The following is a 23080-nucleotide window of genomic DNA, read 5'->3' as shown; positions in this document are numbered from 1 at the left end:
TCGAGCCTATCTTTGCATGAAATGTTCCCTTGGTATCTCTCATTTTCTTGAAGATATCTCTAGTCTTTCCATTCTATTGTTTTCCTCTATGTCTTTATGCTGATCACTGAGGAAGGCTTTCTTATCTCTCCTATTCTTTGGAACTCGGCATTCAAATGCTTATATCTTTCCTTTTCTTCTTTGCTTTTCGCTTCTCTTCTTTTCACAGCTATTTGTTAGGCTTCCTCAGACAGCCATTTTGTCTTTTTGAATTTCTTCTTCTTGGGGATGGTCTTGATCCCTGTCTCCTGTATAGTGTCATGAACCTCTGTCCATAGTTCATCAGGCACTTTATCAAATCTAGTCCCTTAAATCTATTTCTCACTTCCACTGTATAATTGTCAGGGATTTGATTTAGGTCATCCCTGAATGATCCAGTGGTTTTCCTCACTTTCTTCCATTTCAGTCTGAATTTGGCAATAAGGAGTTCATGATCTGAGCCACAGTCTGCTCCCAGTCTTGTTTTTGCTGACTGTATAGAGCTTCTCCATCTTTGGCTGAAAAGAATATAATCAATCTGATTTTGGTGTTGACCATCTGGTGATGTCCATGTGTAGTCTTCTCTTGTGTTGTTAGAAGAGGGTGTTTGCTATGACCAGTGTGTTCTCTTGGCAAAACTCTATGAGCCTTTTCCCTGCTTCATTCTGTACTCCAAGGCCAAATTTGCCTGTTACCTCAGTTGTTTCTTGACTTCCTACTTTTGCATTCCAGTCCCCTATAATGAAAAGGATAGCTTTTTTTGGGTGTCAGTTCTAAAAAGTCTTGTAGGTCTTCAAGAACCGTTCAACTTCAGCTTGTTCAGCCTTAATGGTCGGGGAATAGACTTGCATTACCATGATATTGAATGGCTTGCCTTGCAAATGAACGGAGTTCATTCTGTCGTTTAGTTTGCTGATTCCTAGAATGTCAACGTTCACTCTTTCCATCTCCTTTTTGACCACTTCCAATTTGCCTTGGTTCATGGACCTAACATTCCAGGTTCCTATGCAATATTGTTCTTTACAACATCGGACCTTGCTTCTATCACCAGTCACATTCACAGCCGGGTGTTGTTTTTGCTCTGGCTCCATACCTTCATTCTTTCTGGAGTTATTTTTCTACTGATTTCTAGTAGCATATTGGGCACCTACTGACCTGAGGAGTTCATCTTTTCAGTGTCCTATCTTTTTGCCTTTTCATACTGTTCATGGGGTTCTCAGGGCAAGAATACTGAAGTGGTTTGCCATTCCTTTCTCCAGTGGAGCACATTCTGTCAGACCTCTCCACCATGACCCGTCAGTGTGGGGTGGCCCCACACAGCATGGCTTAATTTCACTGAGTTAGAAAAGGCTGTGGTCCATGTGATCAGATTGGCTAGTTGTCTGTGATTGCGGTTTCAGTTTGTCTTCCCTCTGATGCCCTCTCTCACTGCCTACCATCTTACTTAGGTTTCTCTTTTATTGCCACATAATCAATTTGTTGCCACAATTTATTGCCACATAAATTGATCAAATGAGTTATTAACTATATGTTGAATTTTGTTAAAGAGGAAGTAGGGTTGACAAGAAGAAGAGATGGCTGTTTATCAGCCAGAAGCAGGTACTTGTTTTGACTAAACAAAATGCAAGAACACTGCTAATGTTTTGCTATATGTTACAACAAATACTGCAGTTAGGACATTGAAGATCAGTTAAAAATTTTGGTAAGGACCACTTTCTCAGCGTGTTAAAACTGGAAAATTGAATTCAGTCCATTATCCAGCATTGGGATCATATAAATATTTTTAAAAGAAGACTCTGAAGCATTATTTCAATTCTTATTCCTTGTACACAAATAAAGGCAGCCTTGTACACAAATTATCGTCCTTTTCAGGGGCTGATGACAAATACTCCCTTAGAGAGAAGAAAATCCAGCCTTTATTGCATTATTTGATGTTAAATTTCATTCATTATTACTTTATTTTCATGCCTATATTTCTTCTATAGAATTACCTGAAGATCTGTATGCTTTTTCATATAATCCCAAGTTCTCAAAAGACATGAGGGAAAGTGGATGGAAGCTGATTGACCAAACATCAGACTTTGGACGTATGGGAATTCCTAACAGGTACTGGACTATAACAGATGCCAACAGAAACTATGAGGTAATTTTGTTATTGTTTTCTTTTGGTTCACTTAATTGAAACAGAAGTATTTCAGCAAACAAAGTTTTGAAAAGGGAAGAAACCACTCATTATCTCTCCTTTTCATTCAACATTCAGCCGTTCAACAAGATTTTTATTAAGTAACTAATGCATTTAAAACACCAAGTCAGAGTTCTCATAGTCTAAAGAATAGGGTGCTATGGGAGCATGGATGAAGAATATGGAATTCAAACTGGAATGCCAGTAACAGCCTTAAATGCTGGCGAATAGCCTAGAGAAGGGATTCTATCCTAACTTATACAGGGAGAGAAGGAAAGAAGTCAGTAAGTAAACTCAGATAATGGATAAATTGAAGAATTTGAACGTTATTCTGAGGACTATAACCACAAGAGTATTTTGATTTGGAAATGTCTGTAAGTATATTTGTATTTTAGAAAGATAACTTTGATATTAGTATGAAGAATTGGTTTGCTGGAGTTACGAATGCAGGAGAGTGATATGAGAAGTGATGAGAACCTGAACTAAGGCAATGGCTATGGATGGTGAGGAGGAGATAGTTTTAACAGATATTTAGGTAGTAGAAGTTAAAGAACGTGGTGACACATTAATGTGGCTGGGAGAAAGAAGGAGAAGTTTAGTAGGCATCCCAGGTTTCCTGGTTTCTGGCTTAGGTGACCCAAGTGGGTATGGATATATTAGCAAGATAAGGATCACAAGAAGAGGGTCAGACAGCATCTTTAGTTTTAGATGTGAGTTTAAGGTGATTTAAAAAATCAGGTATTTGATATCAAGCATTTTAGCCTAGATCTCCAGAAAGATTTCTGGGCCAAGTATAGAATCTCTCAAGTGTATTGATTCACTAGGAGGACCTGGCATATAGTCACTTGTGACTGTGATTTATTACAGTGAAAATATAGAAGGCAAAATCAACAAAGGGAAAAGGAGTAAAGTCTGGGGAAAACCAAACAAAAGTTGAAGCTTTTGCCCTTTCCCAGTGGAGTCACATAGGACATGCTTCAACTCCTCTAGCAATGTGACATGTGAAAAATGTTTCTACCTATAATGTTAGTTATTCTTAAGGTACATTTTGTTCTTATATATCTCAATATTTTCATTTCTAGAAAATAATAGCATACTTGGAAGAGCTTTTTACATCAAGGATATTTTTGTTCTTATTTTTGAGGAATCGATGATTCTAGCTTATAGATAATGGATAGCTAATGCTTGAGTGCTATTCCAACCTGTTGCTGCTAGCAGGTAAAAAAAAAAATGTAAGAAGATTAAGTTTAAAAAATTGAGTTTGTTTTCTTTTAGATATGCAGTACCTACCCTCTTGAAATAGTGATTCCTAAATCTGTTACATTGGGAACGGTGGTTGGAAGTTCAAAGTTCAGAAGTAAAGAACGTGTGCCTGTGCTGTCCTACCTCTACAAAGAGAACAATGTGAGTTGACAAAACTTCTCTGATGAGAACTAAACTTGGCTCTAGAAGACCTGGGTTTAAGTCACACTACTGTCACTTACTAGCTTTGTGACATCAAGCATGTTACTTCTCTGAACTTTAGTACTTTTGAGGGGTTTTAAGTGGGTCACATCAGGAAAAATATATGTGTACTTTGTAAATTTTAAAGTGCTATGCAGATTTTAAGTGGTATTTGTAGTGTGTTCATTTATTTCTTTCCTGCTCTGCCAGTTCCTGCTTGATGGCAAGTAACTGTTAAATGAATGGGAACAGTCATATGGAAGGATATTTGTAGACTGTTGCCTCTCACTATAACACAGATTTCCTTATTCTTTCTCACTGTTTTTCATATAATTTAGGGTCTTATGGGAAAGCACTTGACTCCTCTGAGTCCCCTTCCATAAGAAGGGATAATAGTTCTTGCCTCTTGTGGTCTCTCTGAGATCTGGAATTAGACAAATAGTCAAGTTCTCAGGTATTCAAGTGCTAAAGAGTATAGTAATATAAGTGGTTGTCTGTGTCAAACTGTTGAAGTAAGCAGACTATATAACAACACCACCAAAATGTAAGGCAGTTCATTAACTCATCATTATTAGATGTACCTGCTACATAGCTGTGCTATTTTCATATTGAAATGGCTTTAAACAAACCAGTTCTATGATTTGGCATTAACTCCTAAAATGAGTGAATTCTCTTCTCTTAAGAAACTCTAGATCTTTGTTCTATCTTGAATTCTTAAGTGAGCCTCTGATATATGGGTGATATCACTGGGACTATAAAAAGCAAGAAAATTTCAGAAAAAATACTAGCCTAATACATACTAAAAACAGATAAAATTTTATTAAAAACCTCACGATGTGATTTTCTTGTAGTCTGGGTTTGTCAAGACTGGGTTGGGAATCTTAGCCATGTAGAAGAAAGAAAAGACTATCTGAGCAACAGTTTGTAGTAACACAGCCCACATGCTGGAGTGGGGAGGGAGGAAGGAAGCTGAGCTCAATGTTACTGAAATGCTGGATTTCAGGGCTACATTTTTTTTTTTTTTATTTCACTATCCTGAGTTGGCTCATCCTCTTCTACTCATTGAACATGGGAACGAGGAGGATTTTTTTACCACCTGTAAATATGATCACTCAACTGAAAAACATTTGCCTTTACAGGCTGCCATTTGCCGCTGTAGCCAGCCTCTATCTGGATTTTATACTCGTTGCATAGATGATGAACTCCTGCTAGAGGCTATTCGCCAGACAAATCCAGGGAGCCAGTTCTTGTATGTTGTAGACACAAGACCAAAGGTATCTATGTATCAAAACCCTCTCTAATACTTATATTTTACACATGGTGCAATGCCCCTCCCCATGTAATGAGCTTTGCAATGTTAATGGGAAAGTTGAATTTGTGCATATGGGCTTGTTGTTGTTCAGTCCCTAAGTCATTTCTGACTCTTTGTGACCCTATGGACTGCAACACGCCAAGCTAACCTGTCCTTCACTATCTCCTGGAGGTTGCTCAAGCTCATGTCCATTGAGTCGATGATGCCATCCAACTATCTTACCCTCTGTCACTCCCTTCTCCTCCTGCCCTCAATCTTTCCCATAATCAGGGTCTTTTCCAATAAGTCAGCTCTTTGCATCAGGTGGCCAAAGTATTGGAGCTTCAGCATCAATCCTTCCAATGAATATTCAGGGTTGATTTCCTTTAAGATTGACTGGTTTGATCTCCTTGCTGTCCAAGGGACTCTCAAGAGTGTGCTCCAGAAGCACAGTTCAAAAGCATCACTTCTTTGGTACTCAGCCTTCCTTATGGTCCAGGTCTTACATCTGTACATGACTACTGGAAAAACCATAGCATTGACTATATGGACTTTTGTCAACAAAGTGATGTCTCTGCTTTTTAACATGCTAGGTTTGTCATAGCTTTTCTTCCAAGAAGCAAGTGTCTTTTAATTTCATGGCTGTAGTCACCATCCGCAATGATGTTGAAATCCAATAATATAAAATCTACTACTCTCTCCACTTTTTTACCATCTATGTGCCATGAAGTCGACAGCTTATGGTGAATGATGTCAGATTTGTGATCTCTAAAGAAGATTTAGCTTTCAGACCAGTGACCAGGCTTGATCATTTAGCTTTCGGACCAGTTTTTGTGTAGCAGAATTTTATTAAAATATAAAAAGGGACAGAGAAAGCTTCTGACATAGACATCAGAAGGGGGATGGAGAGTGCTCCTCTAACTAGTCTTAGCAAGGGAGCTATATACTTTTTAATTGGTTATTACAGTAAACCAAAATAATGTCTCAAGGTTGTAAAGATCTTACTAGACCCACTCCCACAATTTACATTTTAAGATGACAGGATTAGAATTAACAATAGAAAGATTTTACCAGACCCGCTCCCATAATATACATTTTAAGATAACAAGATTAGTCAAAAGGTTCTCAAGAAGGAGAAACTTGTCCTCAAGCAGGATACATTGTTGTTATATAATCCTTACTAAGACTAGTGAGGGCTTCCCTGGTGGCTCAGAGGTTAAAGCATCTGCCTGGAATGCGGGAGACCCGGGTTTGATCCCTGGGTCGGGAAGATCCCCTGGAGAAGGCAATGGCAACCCATTCCAGTACTCTTGCCAGGAGAATCCCACGGAGGGAGGAGCCTGGTAGGCTACAGTCCATGGGGTCACAAAGAGTCAGACATGACTGAGCGACTTCACTCACTCACTCACTCAAGACTAGTGAAAGTCGCTCAGTCATGACTCTTTGCAACTCCATGGACTGTTGGCTACCAGGCTTCTCAGCAGATAGTCCATGGAGTTTTTCAGGCAAGAATACTGGAGTGGGTTGCCATTTCCTTCTCCAGGGGATCTTCCTGACCTAGGGATCGAACCCGGGTCTCCTGCACTAAGACTAAGGAATGTAGACAAAATGTTTGTCCTTTCCTTCTTCCAGACCCCTATCTCCTCTTTGAGAGCCCCAGACCCCTTGCTCCTCTTTGGGGACCATGGACTTCTTATCAACCTACCTAAAAATTGACTCTCTCATTCCCCCCTTTTCTTTTAGGAGAATTGTGTTGCCAAGGGAAAGGGGCATCATTTTTATTCCATAACTACTTCCTGCTTTTGAGGAGTGTCATTCCTAAATTGTGGAGGCAACATATTCTCCTAACCCTCATATTGAGTGTCTCTGATCCAGGGGCCCCAAGTAATAGTTGGAGGAGGCTGTGGCACTTGTAGGAGCCTGGACAACTATTTGTAACTTAAAAGTTCTCAGACGGTTAGAAACAAATCCCATTATACAGTTACAGATGTAAGGCAAAATAGTCATTAAACCAAGTTAAAACATAATCAATATTAAAAGTTACATTATGTCCATAGCTAAGGTACAATATGTTATCAGTCCCTCTTAGGCTTGTTAGATGTAATCAGATCAAGAAGAGGCATCAGATATGATTGTTGTTGGTGAAGGTATTTGCAGACTTGAAGAAAGTCCTTTCCATGAATGAGAGAAACTAACCATGTTAAGCCTTCAATTGATGAGGAGGGGAGTGCTCCACAGAAACAGCAGTTAGAACGATTGTGTTGGCTGGGTCAGGGGTCACCTCCTGGGGTTCTTCTAATGTCTCTTGAAAAGCTGAAAGCTGAGTCACATAGTTAATTCTAAGGCTTTAGGATCTAAGACAATATCTGTGTGCAAAAACTGTCATAGAGTCAGTCCCTTCTTTGGGGGATAGTTCAAGCCCTCATTAAAGGCTGGGCAATTTCCCCATAACCCAGAATCCAAATATGCCAATAGCCTGTAGTGCCCAAGAGGATTATCCTCTCAGTTGTCTTAAAGTCATAGGTAGAAGATGGTATAGTATAGGTTTAACTCTAGAAAGCATTCTTCAAATCAATGACTGAAAAAATATTTGGCTCATTCAGGAATTTCAGACAATAAAGTATAAGGATTATGCATTTATTATTCATAAATCTTGAACTAGTCTCCATTTATCATTTGACTTTTTCACACCCAAAATAGGAGTGTTGCATAGACTATTACAAGGAATTAATAGCTCCTGTTCCTTTAAATTTTCAATGATGGGTTTTAACTCTTCCTTAACCTCAGGCTTTAATGGATACTGTTTTTGATGTGGAAATAAGTGAGGGTCTTTGAGCTTGATAAGGAAAGGAACAACATTTTGTGCTCAACCCACAGTTTTTATATCAGCCCACACTTTAGGATTTACATTTTCTTCAGTTAAAAGAGCAGGTTCCATATTCATGAAAACAGAGGCCTGGACCTTGTTCAGTATGCTACTGCTGCTAAGTCGCTTCAGTCATGTCTGACTCTGTGCTACCCCATAGACAGCAGCCCACCAGGCTCCCCCGTCCCTGGGATTCTCCAGGCAAGAACACTGGAGTGGGTTGCCATTTCCTTCTCCAATGCATGAAAGTGATAAGTGAAAGTGAAGTCGCTCAGTCATGTCCGACTCTTAGCGACTCCATGGACTGCAGCCTACCAGTCTCCTCTGTCCATGGGATTTTCCAGCCAAGAGTACTGGAGTGGGGTGCCATTGCCTTCCCTCCCCAAAAGGGGTGAGGGAGACTCTGGCAGGATCAGAAACTCCTGAGAAAACAGCAGAGTCCCAGTTGCAGCTTAAAGTATGACTGAAATAATAGCATTTGGCTCATCTTGACAGTCCCATTACAGTAGTGGATTGGGAGGAAAGTGGACCATGGGCTTCAGTGAGCACTGAGAAAGTTGCCTCAGGGTCCAAAGAAAATCAACTGATTGGCCCGCCATAGTTATTAATATCTGGGGTTCCTCAGGTGTTATTAAGATGGGAGCTTGTGTGGGGACCCCAAGGCACCTTCAGTCCTGATTGTCTTGAGAGTCTGACCCCTGGGGCCTGCACCTCGAGGGCAGTCTCTTATCCACTATGGTCCTTTGCAGACTGAACATGGAACTGGGGCAGCTTAGATGCCTGAGGGCAACTTCATATGAGATGCCCCTCCTTTCCATAGTAATAACAAGCCCATCCATTTTCACCTGGTTTCCTCTGGGCGTTTTTCTCTTCAGGCTGATTCATAGAAGTTTTCACAGCCATCACTAGAGCCTGGGCCTTTCCTTTGGTTCTTTTCTGTTGTCGTTTCTCCTCCTCATATTCTCTACTGTAATATACTGTCTGAGCCAGCTGTAACTGTTTTTCTTAAGACTTATTTGGTCCAAATACCTGTTTTCGTAACTTATGGTGGATATCTGGAGCTGACTGAGTGAGAAATCTATCTTTTAAGATCATTCCTTCTCTGCCCTTTTGGGATCAACATCAGTAAACTTACAGAGAGCCTCTTGTAGTCTATCTAAGAATTTACTAGGAGTTTCCTTCTCCCCCTGTTCTATGTCAGCCAACTTAGCATAGTTTAAGGTCAGCATAGTTTAAAGTCTTAGTGAACGCTCACTTTAGTCCTTCAAGAATGCATCTGACAAAGTGGTTCTGTTATGAGAACTGCTTGGCTTCCAATAGGAAGGAGAGCTATTTCGTGTTCCCTCTTTCCTTTGCCTTCAAGACATTTATACCCATTTCTCTTGTTCTCTACAGAACCGACTAATTGTAAAACAGTATTATAATTGAGACCCTTCAAAAGGCCAGCATTCCTGTCTCCCAAAGGATACCATGGCCATTCAGTATCACAGAAGAATATCAGGAATGTCTTTTTTAAATTCTGGGGATCAAACTTGTCCCAGTTCTTTAAAATATATTTTAAAGGAGTGTTTCTGGAACTGCTAGCTCCCATCTGTAAGAGAGAAAAAAGTGGTATCCACAGCCTTGGCTTCTTTCCTCTGGAGGTGTCCCTCCCTGCTCTAGATGGAGATGTGGACAGACTTTCCAATGAAGCTTTCCTTCCCTGGTTGGACTTAGTCTGCCCCTTACCAACACAGGCATCATACTCATCCCTCCTGGTTCTACCACCGAGGTAGGGTGGAAATGCACCAGGAGTAGACCTGATGGCATCCCAAATTGATTTCTAGTTCCATACCACCAAGACCTTTGTTTGATTTACCCTTTTCCACTGATACCACCTGGGGTGAAGCAGTATAGCTTTCCCGGAATGCTTCCCAAGCTACAGCTCCTAGGGGAAGCATCTGTCTTCCATGTGCCTGTGCACATTTCTGAGTACAATCCTGACCACAGTAGAAGTGGTGAGTTATTGCTATATCAGTATATATGATGGCAAAAGAGGTAGTGGAGGGTGGCCAGTGAGGAAAAAGTGATTTTTGTCCTCGAGTTACTAGGGCCAATCCTTCCAATTCATTTCCACAGACTCCTCAAAAGAAATATCTAAGGAGTTGAGACAGAAGCCAGTGGAGCACTTTCTCTGATCTGCTAAAAGCTAGCACTACTGAAGGAAGAAGCCCATTGCAATTCCAATCAGACCAGATCCTGCACTTCCCAATCTGTGTCCTCAAAAACCTCATGGTCACCAGCAATGCTTCTATCCATGTAGATCCGAGACACAGCCATGACAAAGACTCACTTTCACGTCATTGGTCCCTGAGGCAGGCAGCCAAGAGAGTGCCCTCTAGCCTGAGAGACATTCCTGGAGCTAGAGTTCTGCCTTGCTCCCAAACGTGCTTTGGAAACTTTCGGCTCCTAGCAAGGCTAGGCTCTTCCATACAGTAACTTTTGGCTCTTAGCAAGGCTAGGTGCTTCCATACAGGCAGTCTAAGTAAAAGTACACAGTAACAGCATGAATCACAAGTCCCTTGGAAGTCTATAATTCATCAGATTAGGTTAGGTTAAGTTCAGTTCAGTCACTCAGTCGTGTCTGAATCTTTGCGACCCCATGAATCACAGCATGACAGGCCTCCCTGTCCATCACCAACTTCCAGAGTCCACCCAAACCCATGTCATTGAGTTGGTGATGCCATCCAACCATTTCTGTCATCCCCATCTCCTCCTGCCCGCAAACTTTCCCAGGATCAGGATCTTTTAACATGAGTCAGCTCTTCACATCAGGCAGCCAAAGTATTGGAGTTTCAACTTCAGCATCAGTCCTTTCAATGAACACCCACTATTGATCTCCTTTAGGATGGACAGGTTGGATCTCCTTGCAGTCCAAGGGACTCTCAAGAGTCTTCTCCAACACCACAGTTCAAAAGCATCAATTCTTCGGAGCTCAGCTTTCTTTATAGTCCAACTGTCACATCCATACATGACCACTGGAAAAACCCATAGTCTTGACTAGACAGACCTTTGTTGAAAAGTAATGTCACTGCTTTTGAATATGCATGCTGTCTAGGTTGGTCATAACTTTCCTTCCAAGGAGTAAGCGTCTTTTAATTTCATGGCTGCAATCACCATCTGCAGTGATTTTTGAGCCCAGAAAATAAAGTCTGACACTGTTTCCACTGTTTCCCCATCTATTTGCCATGAAGTGATGGGACCGGAAGCCATGATCTTAGTTTTCTGAATGTTGAGCTTTAAGCCAACTTTTTCACTCTCCACTTTCACTTTCGTCAAGAGCCTCTTTAGTTCTTCTTTACTTTCCACCATATGGGTGGTGTCATCTGCATATCTGAGGTTATTGATATTTCTCCCAGCAATCTTAATTTCAGCTTGTGCTTCATCCAGCCCAGCATTTCTTATGATGTACTCTGCATATAAGTTAAATAAGCAGGGTGACAATATAGAGCCTTGACATACTCCTTTTCCTATTTGGAACCAGTCTACTGTTTCATGTCCAGTTTTAACTGTTGCTTCCTGACCTGCGTACATGTTTCTCAAGAGTCAGGTCAGCTGGTCTGGTATTCCCATCTATTTCAGAATTTTCCACAGCTTATTGTCATCCACACAGTCAAAGGCTTTGGCATAGTCAATAAGGCAGAAATAGATGTTTTTCTGGAACTCTTGCTTTTGCGATGATCCAGCAGATGTTGGCAGTTTGATCTCTGGTTCCTCTGCCTTTAGATGCCTAAAACCATCTTGAACATCTGGAAGTTCACGATTCACATATTGCTGAAGCCTGGCTTGGAGAATTTTGAGCATTACTTTACTAGCATGTGAGATGAGTGCAATTGTGTGGTAGTTTGAGCATTATTTGGCATTGCCTTTCTTTGAGATTGGAATGAAAACTGACCTTTTCCAGTCCTGTGGCCACTGCTGAGTTTTCCAAATTTGCTGGCATATTGAGTGCAGCACTTTCACAGCATCATCTTTCAGGATTTGAAATAGCTCAACTGGAATTCCATCACCTCCACTAGCTTTGTTCATAGTGATGCTTTCTAAGGCCCACTTGACTTCACATTCCAGGATGTCTGGCTCTAGGTGAGTGATCATACTATCGTGATTATCTTGGTCGTGAAGATCTTTTTTGTACAGTTCTTCTGTGTATTCTTGCCAAATCTTCTTAATATCTTCTGCTTCTCTTAGGTCCATGCTATTTCTGTCCTTTATCGAGCCCATCTTTGCATGAAATGTTCCCTTGGTGTCCCTAATTTTCTTGAAGAGATCTCTCCTCTTTTCTATTCTATTGTTTTCCTCTATTTCTTTGCATTGATCGCTGAGGAAGTCTTTCTCTCTTGCTATTCTTTGGAACTCGGCATTCAAATCAGTATATCTTTCCTTTTCTCCTTTGCTTTTCACTTCCCTTCTTTTCACAGCTATTTGTAAGGCCTCCTCAGACAGCCATTTCACTTTTCTGCATTTCTTTTTTTTGGGAAATGGTCTTGATCCCTGTCTCCTGTACAATGTCCTGAACCTCCGTCCGTAGTTATTCATGCACTCTATCAGATATAGTCCCTTAAATCTATTTCTCACTTCCACTGTATAATCATAAGGAATTTGATTTAGGTCATAGCTGAATGGTCTAGTGGTTTTCCCTACTTTCTTCAATTTGAGTCTGAATTTGGCAATAAGGAGTTCATGATCTGGGCCGCAGTCAGCTCCCGGTCTTGTTTTTGCTGACTGTATAGAGCTTCTCCATCTTTGGCTGCAGACCATCTGGTAATGCCCATGTAGAATCTTCTCTTGTGTTGTTGGAAGAGTGTGTCTGCTATGATCAGTGCATTCTCTTGGCAAAATTCTTTGCCTTGCTTTGTTTTTGCCTTTGCCTTGCTTCATTATGTGCTCCAAGGCCAAACTTGCCTGTTATTCCCGGTATCTCTTGACTTCCTACTTTTGCATTCCAGTCCCCTATGATGAAAAGGACATATTTTCTGGTGTTAGTTCTAGGAGTTCTTGTAGGTCTTCATGGAGTCATTCAACTTCACCTTCTTCAGCATTAGAGGGTGAGGCATAGACTTGGATTACTGATGTTGAATGGTTTGCCATGGAAACTATCCAAGATCATTCTGTCATTTTTGAGATTTCAACCAAGTACTGCATTTCAGACTCTCTTGTTGACTATGTGGGCTACTCCATTCCTTCTATGGAACTCTTTCCCACAGTAATAGATATAATGGTCATCTGAATTAAATTCTCAGATTTCCGTCCATTTTAGTTCACTGATTGCTAAAATATCAATGTTAACTTTTGCCATTTCATGTTTGACCATATCCAGTTTGCCTTGCTTCATGGACCTAACATTCCAGGTTCCTATGCAATATTGTTCTTTGCAGCATCTGACTTTACTTTCACCACCAGATACAACCAGAACTGGACATCATTTCCGCTTTGGCTCACACTCTTCATTCTTTCTGTAGCTATATCTCTGCTCTACCCCCAATATAATACTGGGAACTTACCGACCTCTGGGGTTGCTCTTTCAGTGTCATATCTTTTTGCCTTCTCATACTGTCCATGGGGTTCTCAAGGCAAGAATACTAAGTAGTTTGCCATTCCATTCTCAAGTGGACCATATTTTGTTAGCCCTAACTGGCAGGAACATGCCCTTTAGCCACTCATCATAGCTCGATGACATGCCCGGTGCCCAGGCTTTCCTACTGCTGCTTCTCATTGAATGTTTGAACCTTCACTGGCTGTCAGCTGTCAGTCAAGGACAGATTCTCATCTTATGTATCATTTAAGATTTGTGTTTCCATATTAATTTTCTGTTTTGATGATCTGTCCATTGGTGTGAGTGGGGTGTTAAAGTCTCCTACTATTACTGTTACTCTCAGTTTCTCCTTTTCTGTCTGTTAATGTTTTTCTTTTGTATTGAGATGTTCCTATGTTGAGTGCATAGATATTTATAATTGGTATGTCTTCCTCTTGGATTGATCCCCTGATCATTATGTAGTGTCCTTCTTTATCTTTTGTAATATTCTTTATTTTAAGGTTTATTTTGTCTGATATGAGGATTGCTACTCCAGCTTTCTTTTGCTTTCCATTTGCATTGAATATAGTTTTCCATCCTCTCACTTTCAGTCTGTATGTGTCTTTAGGTCTGAAGTGGGTGTCTTGTAGAGAGCATGTATATGGGTCTTGATTTTGTATCCATTCATCAAATCTGTGTCTTTTGGTTGGGGCATTTAATCCATTTGCATTTAAAGTAATTATTAATATCTATGTTTGTATTGCCATTTTCTTAATTTTGGGGGGTTGATTTTGTAGATCTTTTTCTTCTTTTGTATTTCTTGAACATATAAGTCCCTTTAACATCTGTTGTAAAGCTGGTTTGGTGGTACTGAATTCTCTTAACTTTTGCTTGTCTGAAAACCTTTTGATTTCTGCATCAATTCTGAATGAGATCCATGCCGGGTAGAGTAATCTTGCTTGTAGATTTTTTCTTTCAGTGCTTTAATTATACTACCCTGCCATTCCCTTCCTGCAGAGTTTGTGCTGAAAGATCAGCTGTTATTTCCCTTGTATGTTACTTGTTACTTTTCCCTTGGTGCTTTTAGTATTTTTTTCTTTGTGTTTAATCTTTTTTTTTAAGTTTTATTAGCATGTTTCTTGGTGTGTTTCTCCTTGGGTTTATCCTGCATAGGCTCTTTGAGCCTCTTGGACTTGGTTGACTATTTCCTTTTCCATATTGGGGAAATTTTCAACTATAATCTCTTCAAAAATTTTCACATACCCTTTCTTTTTCTCTTCTTCTTCTGGGACCTCTATAATTCTAATGTTGGTGTGTTTGATATTGTCCCAGAGTTCTCTGAGACTATCCTCAGTTATTTTCATTCTTTTTACTTTATTCTTCTCTTCATAGGTTATTTTCACCATTTTATCTTCCAGCTTACTGATTCGTTCTTCTGCTTCAGCTGTTCTGCTATTGATTCCTTCTAGAGTATTTTTACTTTCAGTGATAGTGTTGTTATTATTATTATTTAATTCTTCTAGGTCTTTGTTAATTGATTCTTGCATTTTCTACATTCTGTTTTCAAGGTTTTTGATCATCTCTACTATCATTATTCTGAATTCTTTTTCATGTAGTTTGCCTATTTCCTCTTCACTTATTTGAACTACTGTGTTTCTAGTTTGTTCCTTCATTTGTGCAGTGTTTCTCTGCCTTTTCATTATTTTTTTTTAAACTTAATGTGTTTGAAGTCTCCTTTCCCCGGGCTTCAAGGCTGAATTCTTTCCTCCTTTTGGTTTCTGCCCCCCTAAGATTGGTGCAATAGTTTGTGTAAGCTTCATATAGGGTAAGATTTATGCTGAATTTTTTTGTTTGTTTTTACTCTCATGGGAAAGGCTGAGTGAGGTGGTAATCCTGTCTGTTGATGATTGGGTTTGTATATTTGTTTTATTTGTTGTTTAGATGAGGCATCCTGCACAGGTGGTTTGGTAATGCCTGATCTTGTATTCAAATAGTTTCCTTTGTGGGAGTTATCACTATTTGATACCCCCTAGGGTTAGTTCTCTGGCAGTCTAGGGTCTTGGAGTCAGTGTTCCCACTCCAAAAACTCAGGGCTTGATCTCTGGTCAGGAACTAAGATTCCACAAGTGGTTTGTTATGGCAATAAGTGAAATTAAAACACATACCCTAAAACAAGAAACCAAAGATGAACCTCAGACAAATGGCTGTTAGAAAATCAGGTAAATATGATTGAAGTTATGGAATATACACACATACATAAAAATCATTGCAGAAGGTGATTTTAGCCATGAAATTAAAAGATGCTTACTCCTTGGAAGGAAAGTTATGACCAACCTAGACAGCATTTTAAAAACCAGAGACATTACTTTGCCAACAAAGGTCCATCTAGTCAAGGCTATGGTTTTTCCAGTGGTCGTGTATGGATGTGAGAGTTGGACTATAAAGAAGCTGCACGCTGAAGAATTGATGCTTTTGAATTGTGGTGTTGGAGAAGACTCTTGAGTGTCACTTGGACTGCAAAGAGATCCAACCAGTCCATCCTAAAGGAGATCAGTCCTGGGTGTTCATTGGAAGGACTGATGGTGAAGCTGAAACTCCAATACTTTGGCCACCTAAGAGCTGACTCATTTGAAAAGACCATGATGCTGGGAAAGATTGAGAGCAGGAGGAGAAGGGGACGACAGAGGATGAGATGGTTGGATGGCATCACCAACTCGATGGACATGGGTTTGGGTGGACTCTGGGAGTTGGTGATGGACAGGGAGGCCTGGCCTGCTGTAGTTCATGGGGTTGCAAAGAGTTGGACACGACTGAGCAACTGAACTGAACTGAACATATACATCCATAAGCAAAATCAAAACAGTCCAACAAAACAAAGTACAATAGATTGACCTAGCAAACAAAGGAAAACAAAAATTATATCTACCTGTTAAGAACAAGACTAAACTAAAGCACAAACTGGAAAACAAAACTAAAGCAATGTGCCAAGTAGGGTATAAAGCAATGAAAACAAAACTAGCAAATATGTTGAGAGGAAAGGAAGGAAAGAAAAGAAGGAAAGAATAAACATTTAAAGCAAAATAGAGGCAGATAAAGAAGATTTATGTAAATTAAAATTTAACTGCAAGGGGAAGAGAACAGTAGGAAAAGCATACAAAGAAATAAGTGTAGAAAAAATAATAATAGGTTTAAAAAATTAAAATTAAAAAAGGAGAAAAGAAAAAAGATATCAAAAAGGAAGAAGAAAAAATAAAGAAAAAAAAAAGAAAAAAAGAAAATTCCACAGAAGTGCAAAAGCCCAAAATAGAGTCAGAGGTTTATAACAACAATAAAAAGTGTGACTGCAAAGAAAACCTCAAAAGCTTAATTAGCTTTCATAGTTTCAATAGAATCAACAACTACAACAGAAGGGGAATAAAAAAGAAATGGAAAATAAAATCCAAAATTAACAATAGAACAAGTCAAAACATAAGCATAATAAATATTTTTCTTTAGACAATGCTGTCAGGATCCTTTCCCATGCTGGGAGTCACAGTCCACCTCACCTCCCGAGGATGCCCTCCAACATTGTGCTGGTCTCTGGACCTGCTGTGGGTGCACCTCAGATTCTAATCTGGTCCTTCACCTATGTGATCTTGTGTCCAGTGTCCACAGCTCTGAGAACTAGTGCATTTTGTTTTGTGGGAGCCCTCAATGTCCTTTTATATATTCCACAGAAAGTTTGCTGAGTTGATCATGGGGATTTGATATGCAGCTTGGAGAGCTGGTGAGAAGGTTTTAGTTCTTCTTCCTCAGCCACACTGCCCCTGGGTTTCTATTGTGGTTTTATTTCCACCTCTACATGTGGGTCGTCCACTGAGGTTTGCTCCTGAGGCTGTCCTGGAGGACTTGGATCTGTCCCAGTGAGGGCCAGGTGCGGAGGTGTTTTGTAGCTGCGTGGGTTGCAGTGATTCTGGCAGCACCAGGTACTCAGGGGAGTTAGCAGCTAGGGCAGCAGGAAATGTAGTGCTGTAGAAGGGTAAGGCAACCAGTATTGGCCAATACACTCCAGTATTCTTGCTTGAAGAACCCCCTGACAGAGAAGCCTGGCAGGCCACAGCCCACAGGGTTGCAAAGAGTTGTACACAACTGAAGCGACCCTGCATGCATGGATGCAAGACATTTTTTTTTTTTTTTTTTTTTGCCTGTTGCAGCTCTACCCCAGTGAGGGTTGAGTGCGAAGGTGGCACAGCTATGTAGGTCGCCGGGATGCTGGCAGCACCAAGTGTGCAGGGACACAGACTGCCTCAGCTGGTGGAGTTATGGCCCTATCAGAGTCTTTTTTCAAGCTTCTGGTAGCTGGCGATCAGAAGGCCTCTTTGGCTAGTCTTTCTCTGTAGCTCTCGCTATTCAGGCACTCAGAGGGCTCCCTTGCCTGGGGTCCTTCTCTGTTGTTCGGTGCATCAGCTACATAGAGCGGCCACCCTGGCTGGGGTCCTACTCTGTAGATCAGCACATCAGGTACTTAAAAGGGCACCCTGGGTGTGGTCCTGCTCTGTAGTTCAGTGTGTCAGGTGCTTGATGGGCCAGCTTCTCTATTGTTCAGCTGCTGTTGCTTGCTTGTGGGGAGAGAGATGCTATGGTGATGGCTCCAACCCCTACATGTGACTCAGCAGTATTGCCTTGCTTCCATGGGTGCCTCACTTTCCTCCACAGTCATTTCTCACCGCAATCTCCTCCGTCATGTCCCCTCGGTCTGTCTCTCTGCAGTCAACAGCAGCCCTCGCCCTAAGATTGCTCCACAATCCCTAAAGTCCAGCTCCTAACCGCTGCACCTTCTAGGGTACCTGTGTCCCTGTTCAGAGTATATATGGCTGCAGCAAGGACTGATTCTCATTCCATTTAGGCTGCCACAGATCAGCTGTTTCACTCACAGCCTTAAATGTTTCTCCTCCAACTCAGACAATTACCCTGTTGTGGGGATCAGACCCCTGCTTCAATTCCCCCACCTGCCAAGGACAGGTCCAGTCCTAGTAACACTCCTGTTTTTTCCCCTACTTCCTTCATACTGCCAAGTTTTGCTTGCTTCTATATATTCTTTTCCACTGGTCAGGAACTTCTGTCCACTCTCAGCTGGTGTTCTCCATGCATTTTTGTTTCTGAAGGTGTATTCCTGATGCATATGTGGAGAGACATGTACTCCACATCCACCTACTCCTCCACCATCTTTCAGGTTCCCTTTTCTTAAAGCCTTTTCTTTTCACACACAGCCACAGAACAAAATAATTTTGCTTATAATTTGATATGTGAAATGTGGCTGACTAGGTGGTTTCATTGCTAACTAGTGATTGCTAAGTCAGTGATTTAGATTGAAGCCTAAGCCAGGGGTTGTGACTGCAGAGTTGAGCATGTGCTTGAAACCACACTGTGGCTTTAGACAGATGTGTGTCCATTTTTGCAATCTCTCTGACTCACTGGGATCAGTAGAGAAAATAATTTCTGTATTTGTTCATATACCGTCCTTGGAGTACAAAATGAATCAGGATATGGGCTAACTGAATTCTGCAAAGAGAATGGACTAGTCATAGTAAACACCCTTTTCCAGCAATGTAAGAGATGACTTTACACATGGACATAACCAAATGGTCAATACTAAAATCAAATTGATTACATTCTTTGTAGCTGAAGATGGAGAAGCTGTGGACAATTAGCAAAAACAAGTACTAACGCTGACTGTGGCTCAGATCATCAGCTTCTCATAGCAAAATTCAGGCTTAAATTAATGAAAGCATGGAAAACCACTAGACCAGCCAGGCATGACTTAAATCACATCCCCTATGAATGTGCAGTGAAGGTGATGAATAGATTCAAGGGATTAGATCTAGTAAACAGTGTACCTGAAGAACTATGGACAGAGGTCTGTAATACTGTACAGGAGGCAGTGATCAAAATTTCCCCAAAGAAGAAGGAAAGCAAGAAGGCAAAGTGGTTATCTAAGGAGGCTTTACGAATAGCTGAAGAAAGAAGAGAAGTGAAAAGTATGGGAGAAAGGGAAAGGTACATCCAACTAAATGCAGAGTTCCAAAGAATAACAAGGAGAGACAAGAAGGTGTTCTTCAATGAACAATACATAAAAGTAGAGGAAAACTACAGAAGGGGAAAGACTAGAGATCTCTTCAGGAGAATTGGAAATGTCAATGGAATATTTTGCCCCAAAGATGGCCACAATAAAGGACAGAAAGTGTAGAGACCTATAGTAGAAGCAGAAGAGATCAAGAACGCTTCCCCACCCCACCCCCCCCATTTGAAGTAATGGGGCCAGATGCCATGATCTTAGTTTTTTTAAACATTTAGTTTTAAAGTGACTCTTTACTCTCCTCCTTTACCCTCATCACAAGGCTCTTTATAGTTTCTCTTTTCTTTCTGCCATTAGAGTGATGTCATCCACATATCTGAGGTTGTTGATGTTTCCCCCATCCAGCTTGTAACTCATCTAGCCTGGCATTTCTCATGATGTGCTCAGCATATAGGATAAACTAACAGGGTGACATCTTTTTTGGGGGGTGTTATATATCTAAAAGGTCTTATAGGTCTTCATAGAACCGTTCAACCTCAGCTTCTTCAGCATTACTGGTTGGGGCATAGACTTGGATTACTGTGATATTGAATGGTTTGCCTTGGAAACGAACAGAGATCATTCTGTCATTTTTGAGATTGCATCCAAGTACTGCATTTCAGATTCTTTTGTTGACCATGATGGCTACTCCATTTCTCCTACGGGATTCTTGCCCTCAGTAGTAGATATAATGGTCATCTGAGTTAAATTCACCCATTCCAGTCCATTCTAGTTCTCTGATTCCTAAAATGTCAATGTTCACTCTTGCCATCTCCTGTTTGACCACTTCCAATTTGCCTTAATTCATGGACCTGACATTCCAGGTTCCTATGCAATATTACTCTTTACAGCATCGGACCTTACTTCTATCACCAGTCACATCCACAGCTGGGTATTGTTTTTGCTTTGGCTCCATCCCTTCATTCTTTCTGGAGTTATTTCTTCACTGATCTCCAGTAGCATATTTGGCCTCTACCGACCTAGGGAGTTCCTCTTTCAGTATCCTATCATTTTGCCTTTTCATACTGTTCATGGGGTTCTCAAGGCAAGAATACTGAAGTGGTTTGCCATTCCCTTCTCCAGTGGACCACATTGTGTCAGACCTCTCCACCATGACCCGCCCGTCTTGGGTGGCCCCACGGGCATGGCTTAGTTTCATTGAGTTAGGCAAGGCTGTGGTCCTAGTGTGATTAGATTGACTAGTTTTCTGTGATTATGGTTTCAGTGTGTCTGCTCTCTGATGCCCTCTTGCAACATCTACTGTCTTACTTCGGTTTCTCTTACCTTGGACATGGGGTATCTCTTCACAGCTGCTCCAGCAAAGCGCAGCCGCTGCTCCTGACCTTGGACGAGGGGTATCTCCTCACCCCCGCCCCTCCTGACCTTGAACATGGAATAGCTCCTCTAGGCCCCCCGGCGCCCATGCAGCGACCACTCCTTGGATGTGGGGTTGCTCCTCCCGGCTGCCGCCCCTGGCCTCGGGTGGGAATAGCTCCTCTCAGCTGCTCCTGCACTGTCACGGCCTGGCACTCTCGGCTGCAGCCCCTGACCTCGGATGCAGGGTAGCTCCTATCGGCTGTAGCCCCTGACCTCAGACGTGGAGTAGCTCCTCCTGGCCACTGCCCCTGACCTCGGACGTGGGGTAGCTCCTCTCGGCCGCCGCCCCTCAGTCATGGGGTCCTCCCCGCTTCTGCCCCTGACCTCAGACGTGGGGTAGCTCCTCTCGGCCGTGCTCTGCACGCCGTCGCAGCCACCTGTGAATATGGAATGAAGCAGGGCAAAGACTAATAGAGTTTTGCCAAGAAAATGCACTGGACATAGCAAACACCCTCTTCCAACAACACAAGAGAAGACTCTACACGTGGACATCACCAGATGGTCAACACCAAAATCAGACTGATTATATTCTTTGCAGCCAAAGATGGAAAAGCTCTATACAGTCAACAAAAACAAGACGAGGAGCTGACTGTAGCTCAGATCATGAACTCCTTATTACCAAATTCAAATTGAAATTGAAGAAAGTAGGGAAAACCACTAGACCGTTCAGGTATGACCTAAATCAAATCCCTTATGATTATACAGTAGAAGTGAGAAATAGATTAAAGGGACTAGATCTGATAGATAGAGTGCCTGATGAACTATGGATGGAGATTCGTGACATTGTACAGGAGACAGGGATCAAGACCATCCCCATGGAAAAGAAATGCAAAAAAGCAAAATGGCTGTCTGGGGAGGCCTTACAAATAGTTGTGAAAAGAAAAGTGAAAAGTAAAGGAGAAAAGGAAAGATACAAGCATCTGAATGCAGAGTTCCAAAGAATAGCAAGAAGAGATAAGAAAGCCTTCCTCAATGATCAATGCAGAGAAATAGAGGAAAACAACAGAATGAGAAAGACTAGAGCTCTCTTCAAGAAAATTAGAGCTACCAAGGGAACATTTCATGCAAAGATGGGCTAGATAAAGGACAGAAATGGTATGGACCTAACAGAAGCAGAAGATTTTAAGAAGTGGTGGCAAGAATACACAGAAGAACTGTACAAAAAATATCTTCATGACCCAGATAATCACGATGGTGTGATCACTGACCTAGAGCCAGACATCCTGGAATGTGAAGTCAAGTGGGCCTTAGAAAGCATCATTACAAACAAAGCTAGTGGAGGTGATGGAATTCTAGTTGTGCTATTTCAAATCCTGAAAGATGATGCAGTGAAAGTGCTGCACTCAATATGCCAGCAAATTTGGAAAACTCAGCAGTGGCCACAGGACTGGAAAAGGTCAGTTTTCCTTCCAATCCCAAAGAAAGGCAATGCCAAAGAATGCTCAAACTACTGCACAATTGTACTCATCTCACATGCTAGTAAAGTAATGCTCAAAATTCTCCAAGCCAGGCTTCAGCAATACGTGCACCGTGAACTTCCAGATGTTCCAGATGGTTTTAGAAAAGGCAGAGGAACAAGAGATCAAATTGCCAACATCTGCTGGATCATTGCAAAAGCAAGAGAGTTCCAGAAAAACATCTATTTCTGCTTTATTGACTATGCCCAAGCCTTTGACTGTGTGAATCACAATAAACTGTGGAAAATTCTGAAAGAGATGAGAATACGAGACCACCTGACCTGCCTCTTGAGAAATCTGTGTGCAGGTCAGGAAGCAACAGTTAGAACTGGACATGGAACAACAGACTGGTTCCAAATAGGAAAAGGAGTACGTCAAGGCTGTATATTGTCACCCTGCTTATTTAACTTCTATGCAGAGTACATCATGAGAAACGCTGGGCTGGAAGAAGCACAAGCTGGAATCAAGATTGCCTGTATAAATATCAGTAACCTCAGATATGCAGTTGACACCACCCTTATGGCAGAAAGTGAAGAGGAACTAAAAAGCCTCTTGATGAAAGTGTAAGTGGAGAGTGAAAAATTTGGCTTAAAGCTCAACATTCAGAAAATGAAGATCATGGCATCTGGTCCCATCACTTCATGGGAAATCAATGGGGAAACAGTGGAAACAGTGGGGCTCCAAAATCACTGCAGATCGTGACTGCAGCCATGAAATTAAAAGATGCTTACTTCTTGGAAGAAAAGTTATGACCAACCTAGACAGAATATTGAAAAGCAGAGACATTACTTTGCCAACAAA

The 23080-nt window shown here is 41.3% G+C and overlaps 1 protein-coding gene across 5 annotated transcripts in view; it reads left to right on the top strand.

The window, feature by feature from the left end:
- MTMR8 (myotubularin related protein 8) overlaps positions 1 to 23080 on the top strand; it is a 225873-nt gene that overhangs the window by 60232 nt on the left and 142561 nt on the right. For 4 of the 5 annotated variants that reach the window (XM_025277083.3, XM_006054317.4, XM_025277084.2 and 1 more), the window contains exons 4-6: positions 2004 to 2161; positions 3476 to 3604; positions 4783 to 4917. In XM_025277083.3, coding sequence (XP_025132868.1) covers positions 2004 to 2161; positions 3476 to 3604; positions 4783 to 4917 — 422 coding nt within the window. The remainder of the gene's footprint in view (positions 1 to 2003; positions 2162 to 3475; positions 3605 to 4782; positions 4918 to 23080) is intronic. The other variant, XM_025277082.3, reaches the window with a different exon arrangement.

The sequence above is a fragment of the Bubalus bubalis genome, chromosome X, assembly GCF_019923935.1.
Source record: "Bubalus bubalis isolate 160015118507 breed Murrah chromosome X, NDDB_SH_1, whole genome shotgun sequence".
NCBI classification, from domain to species: Eukaryota; Metazoa; Chordata; class Mammalia; order Artiodactyla; family Bovidae; genus Bubalus; species Bubalus bubalis.
Note: the sequence above shows the minus strand (reverse complement) of the source record. Positions and strands in the feature narration are given on the sequence as shown.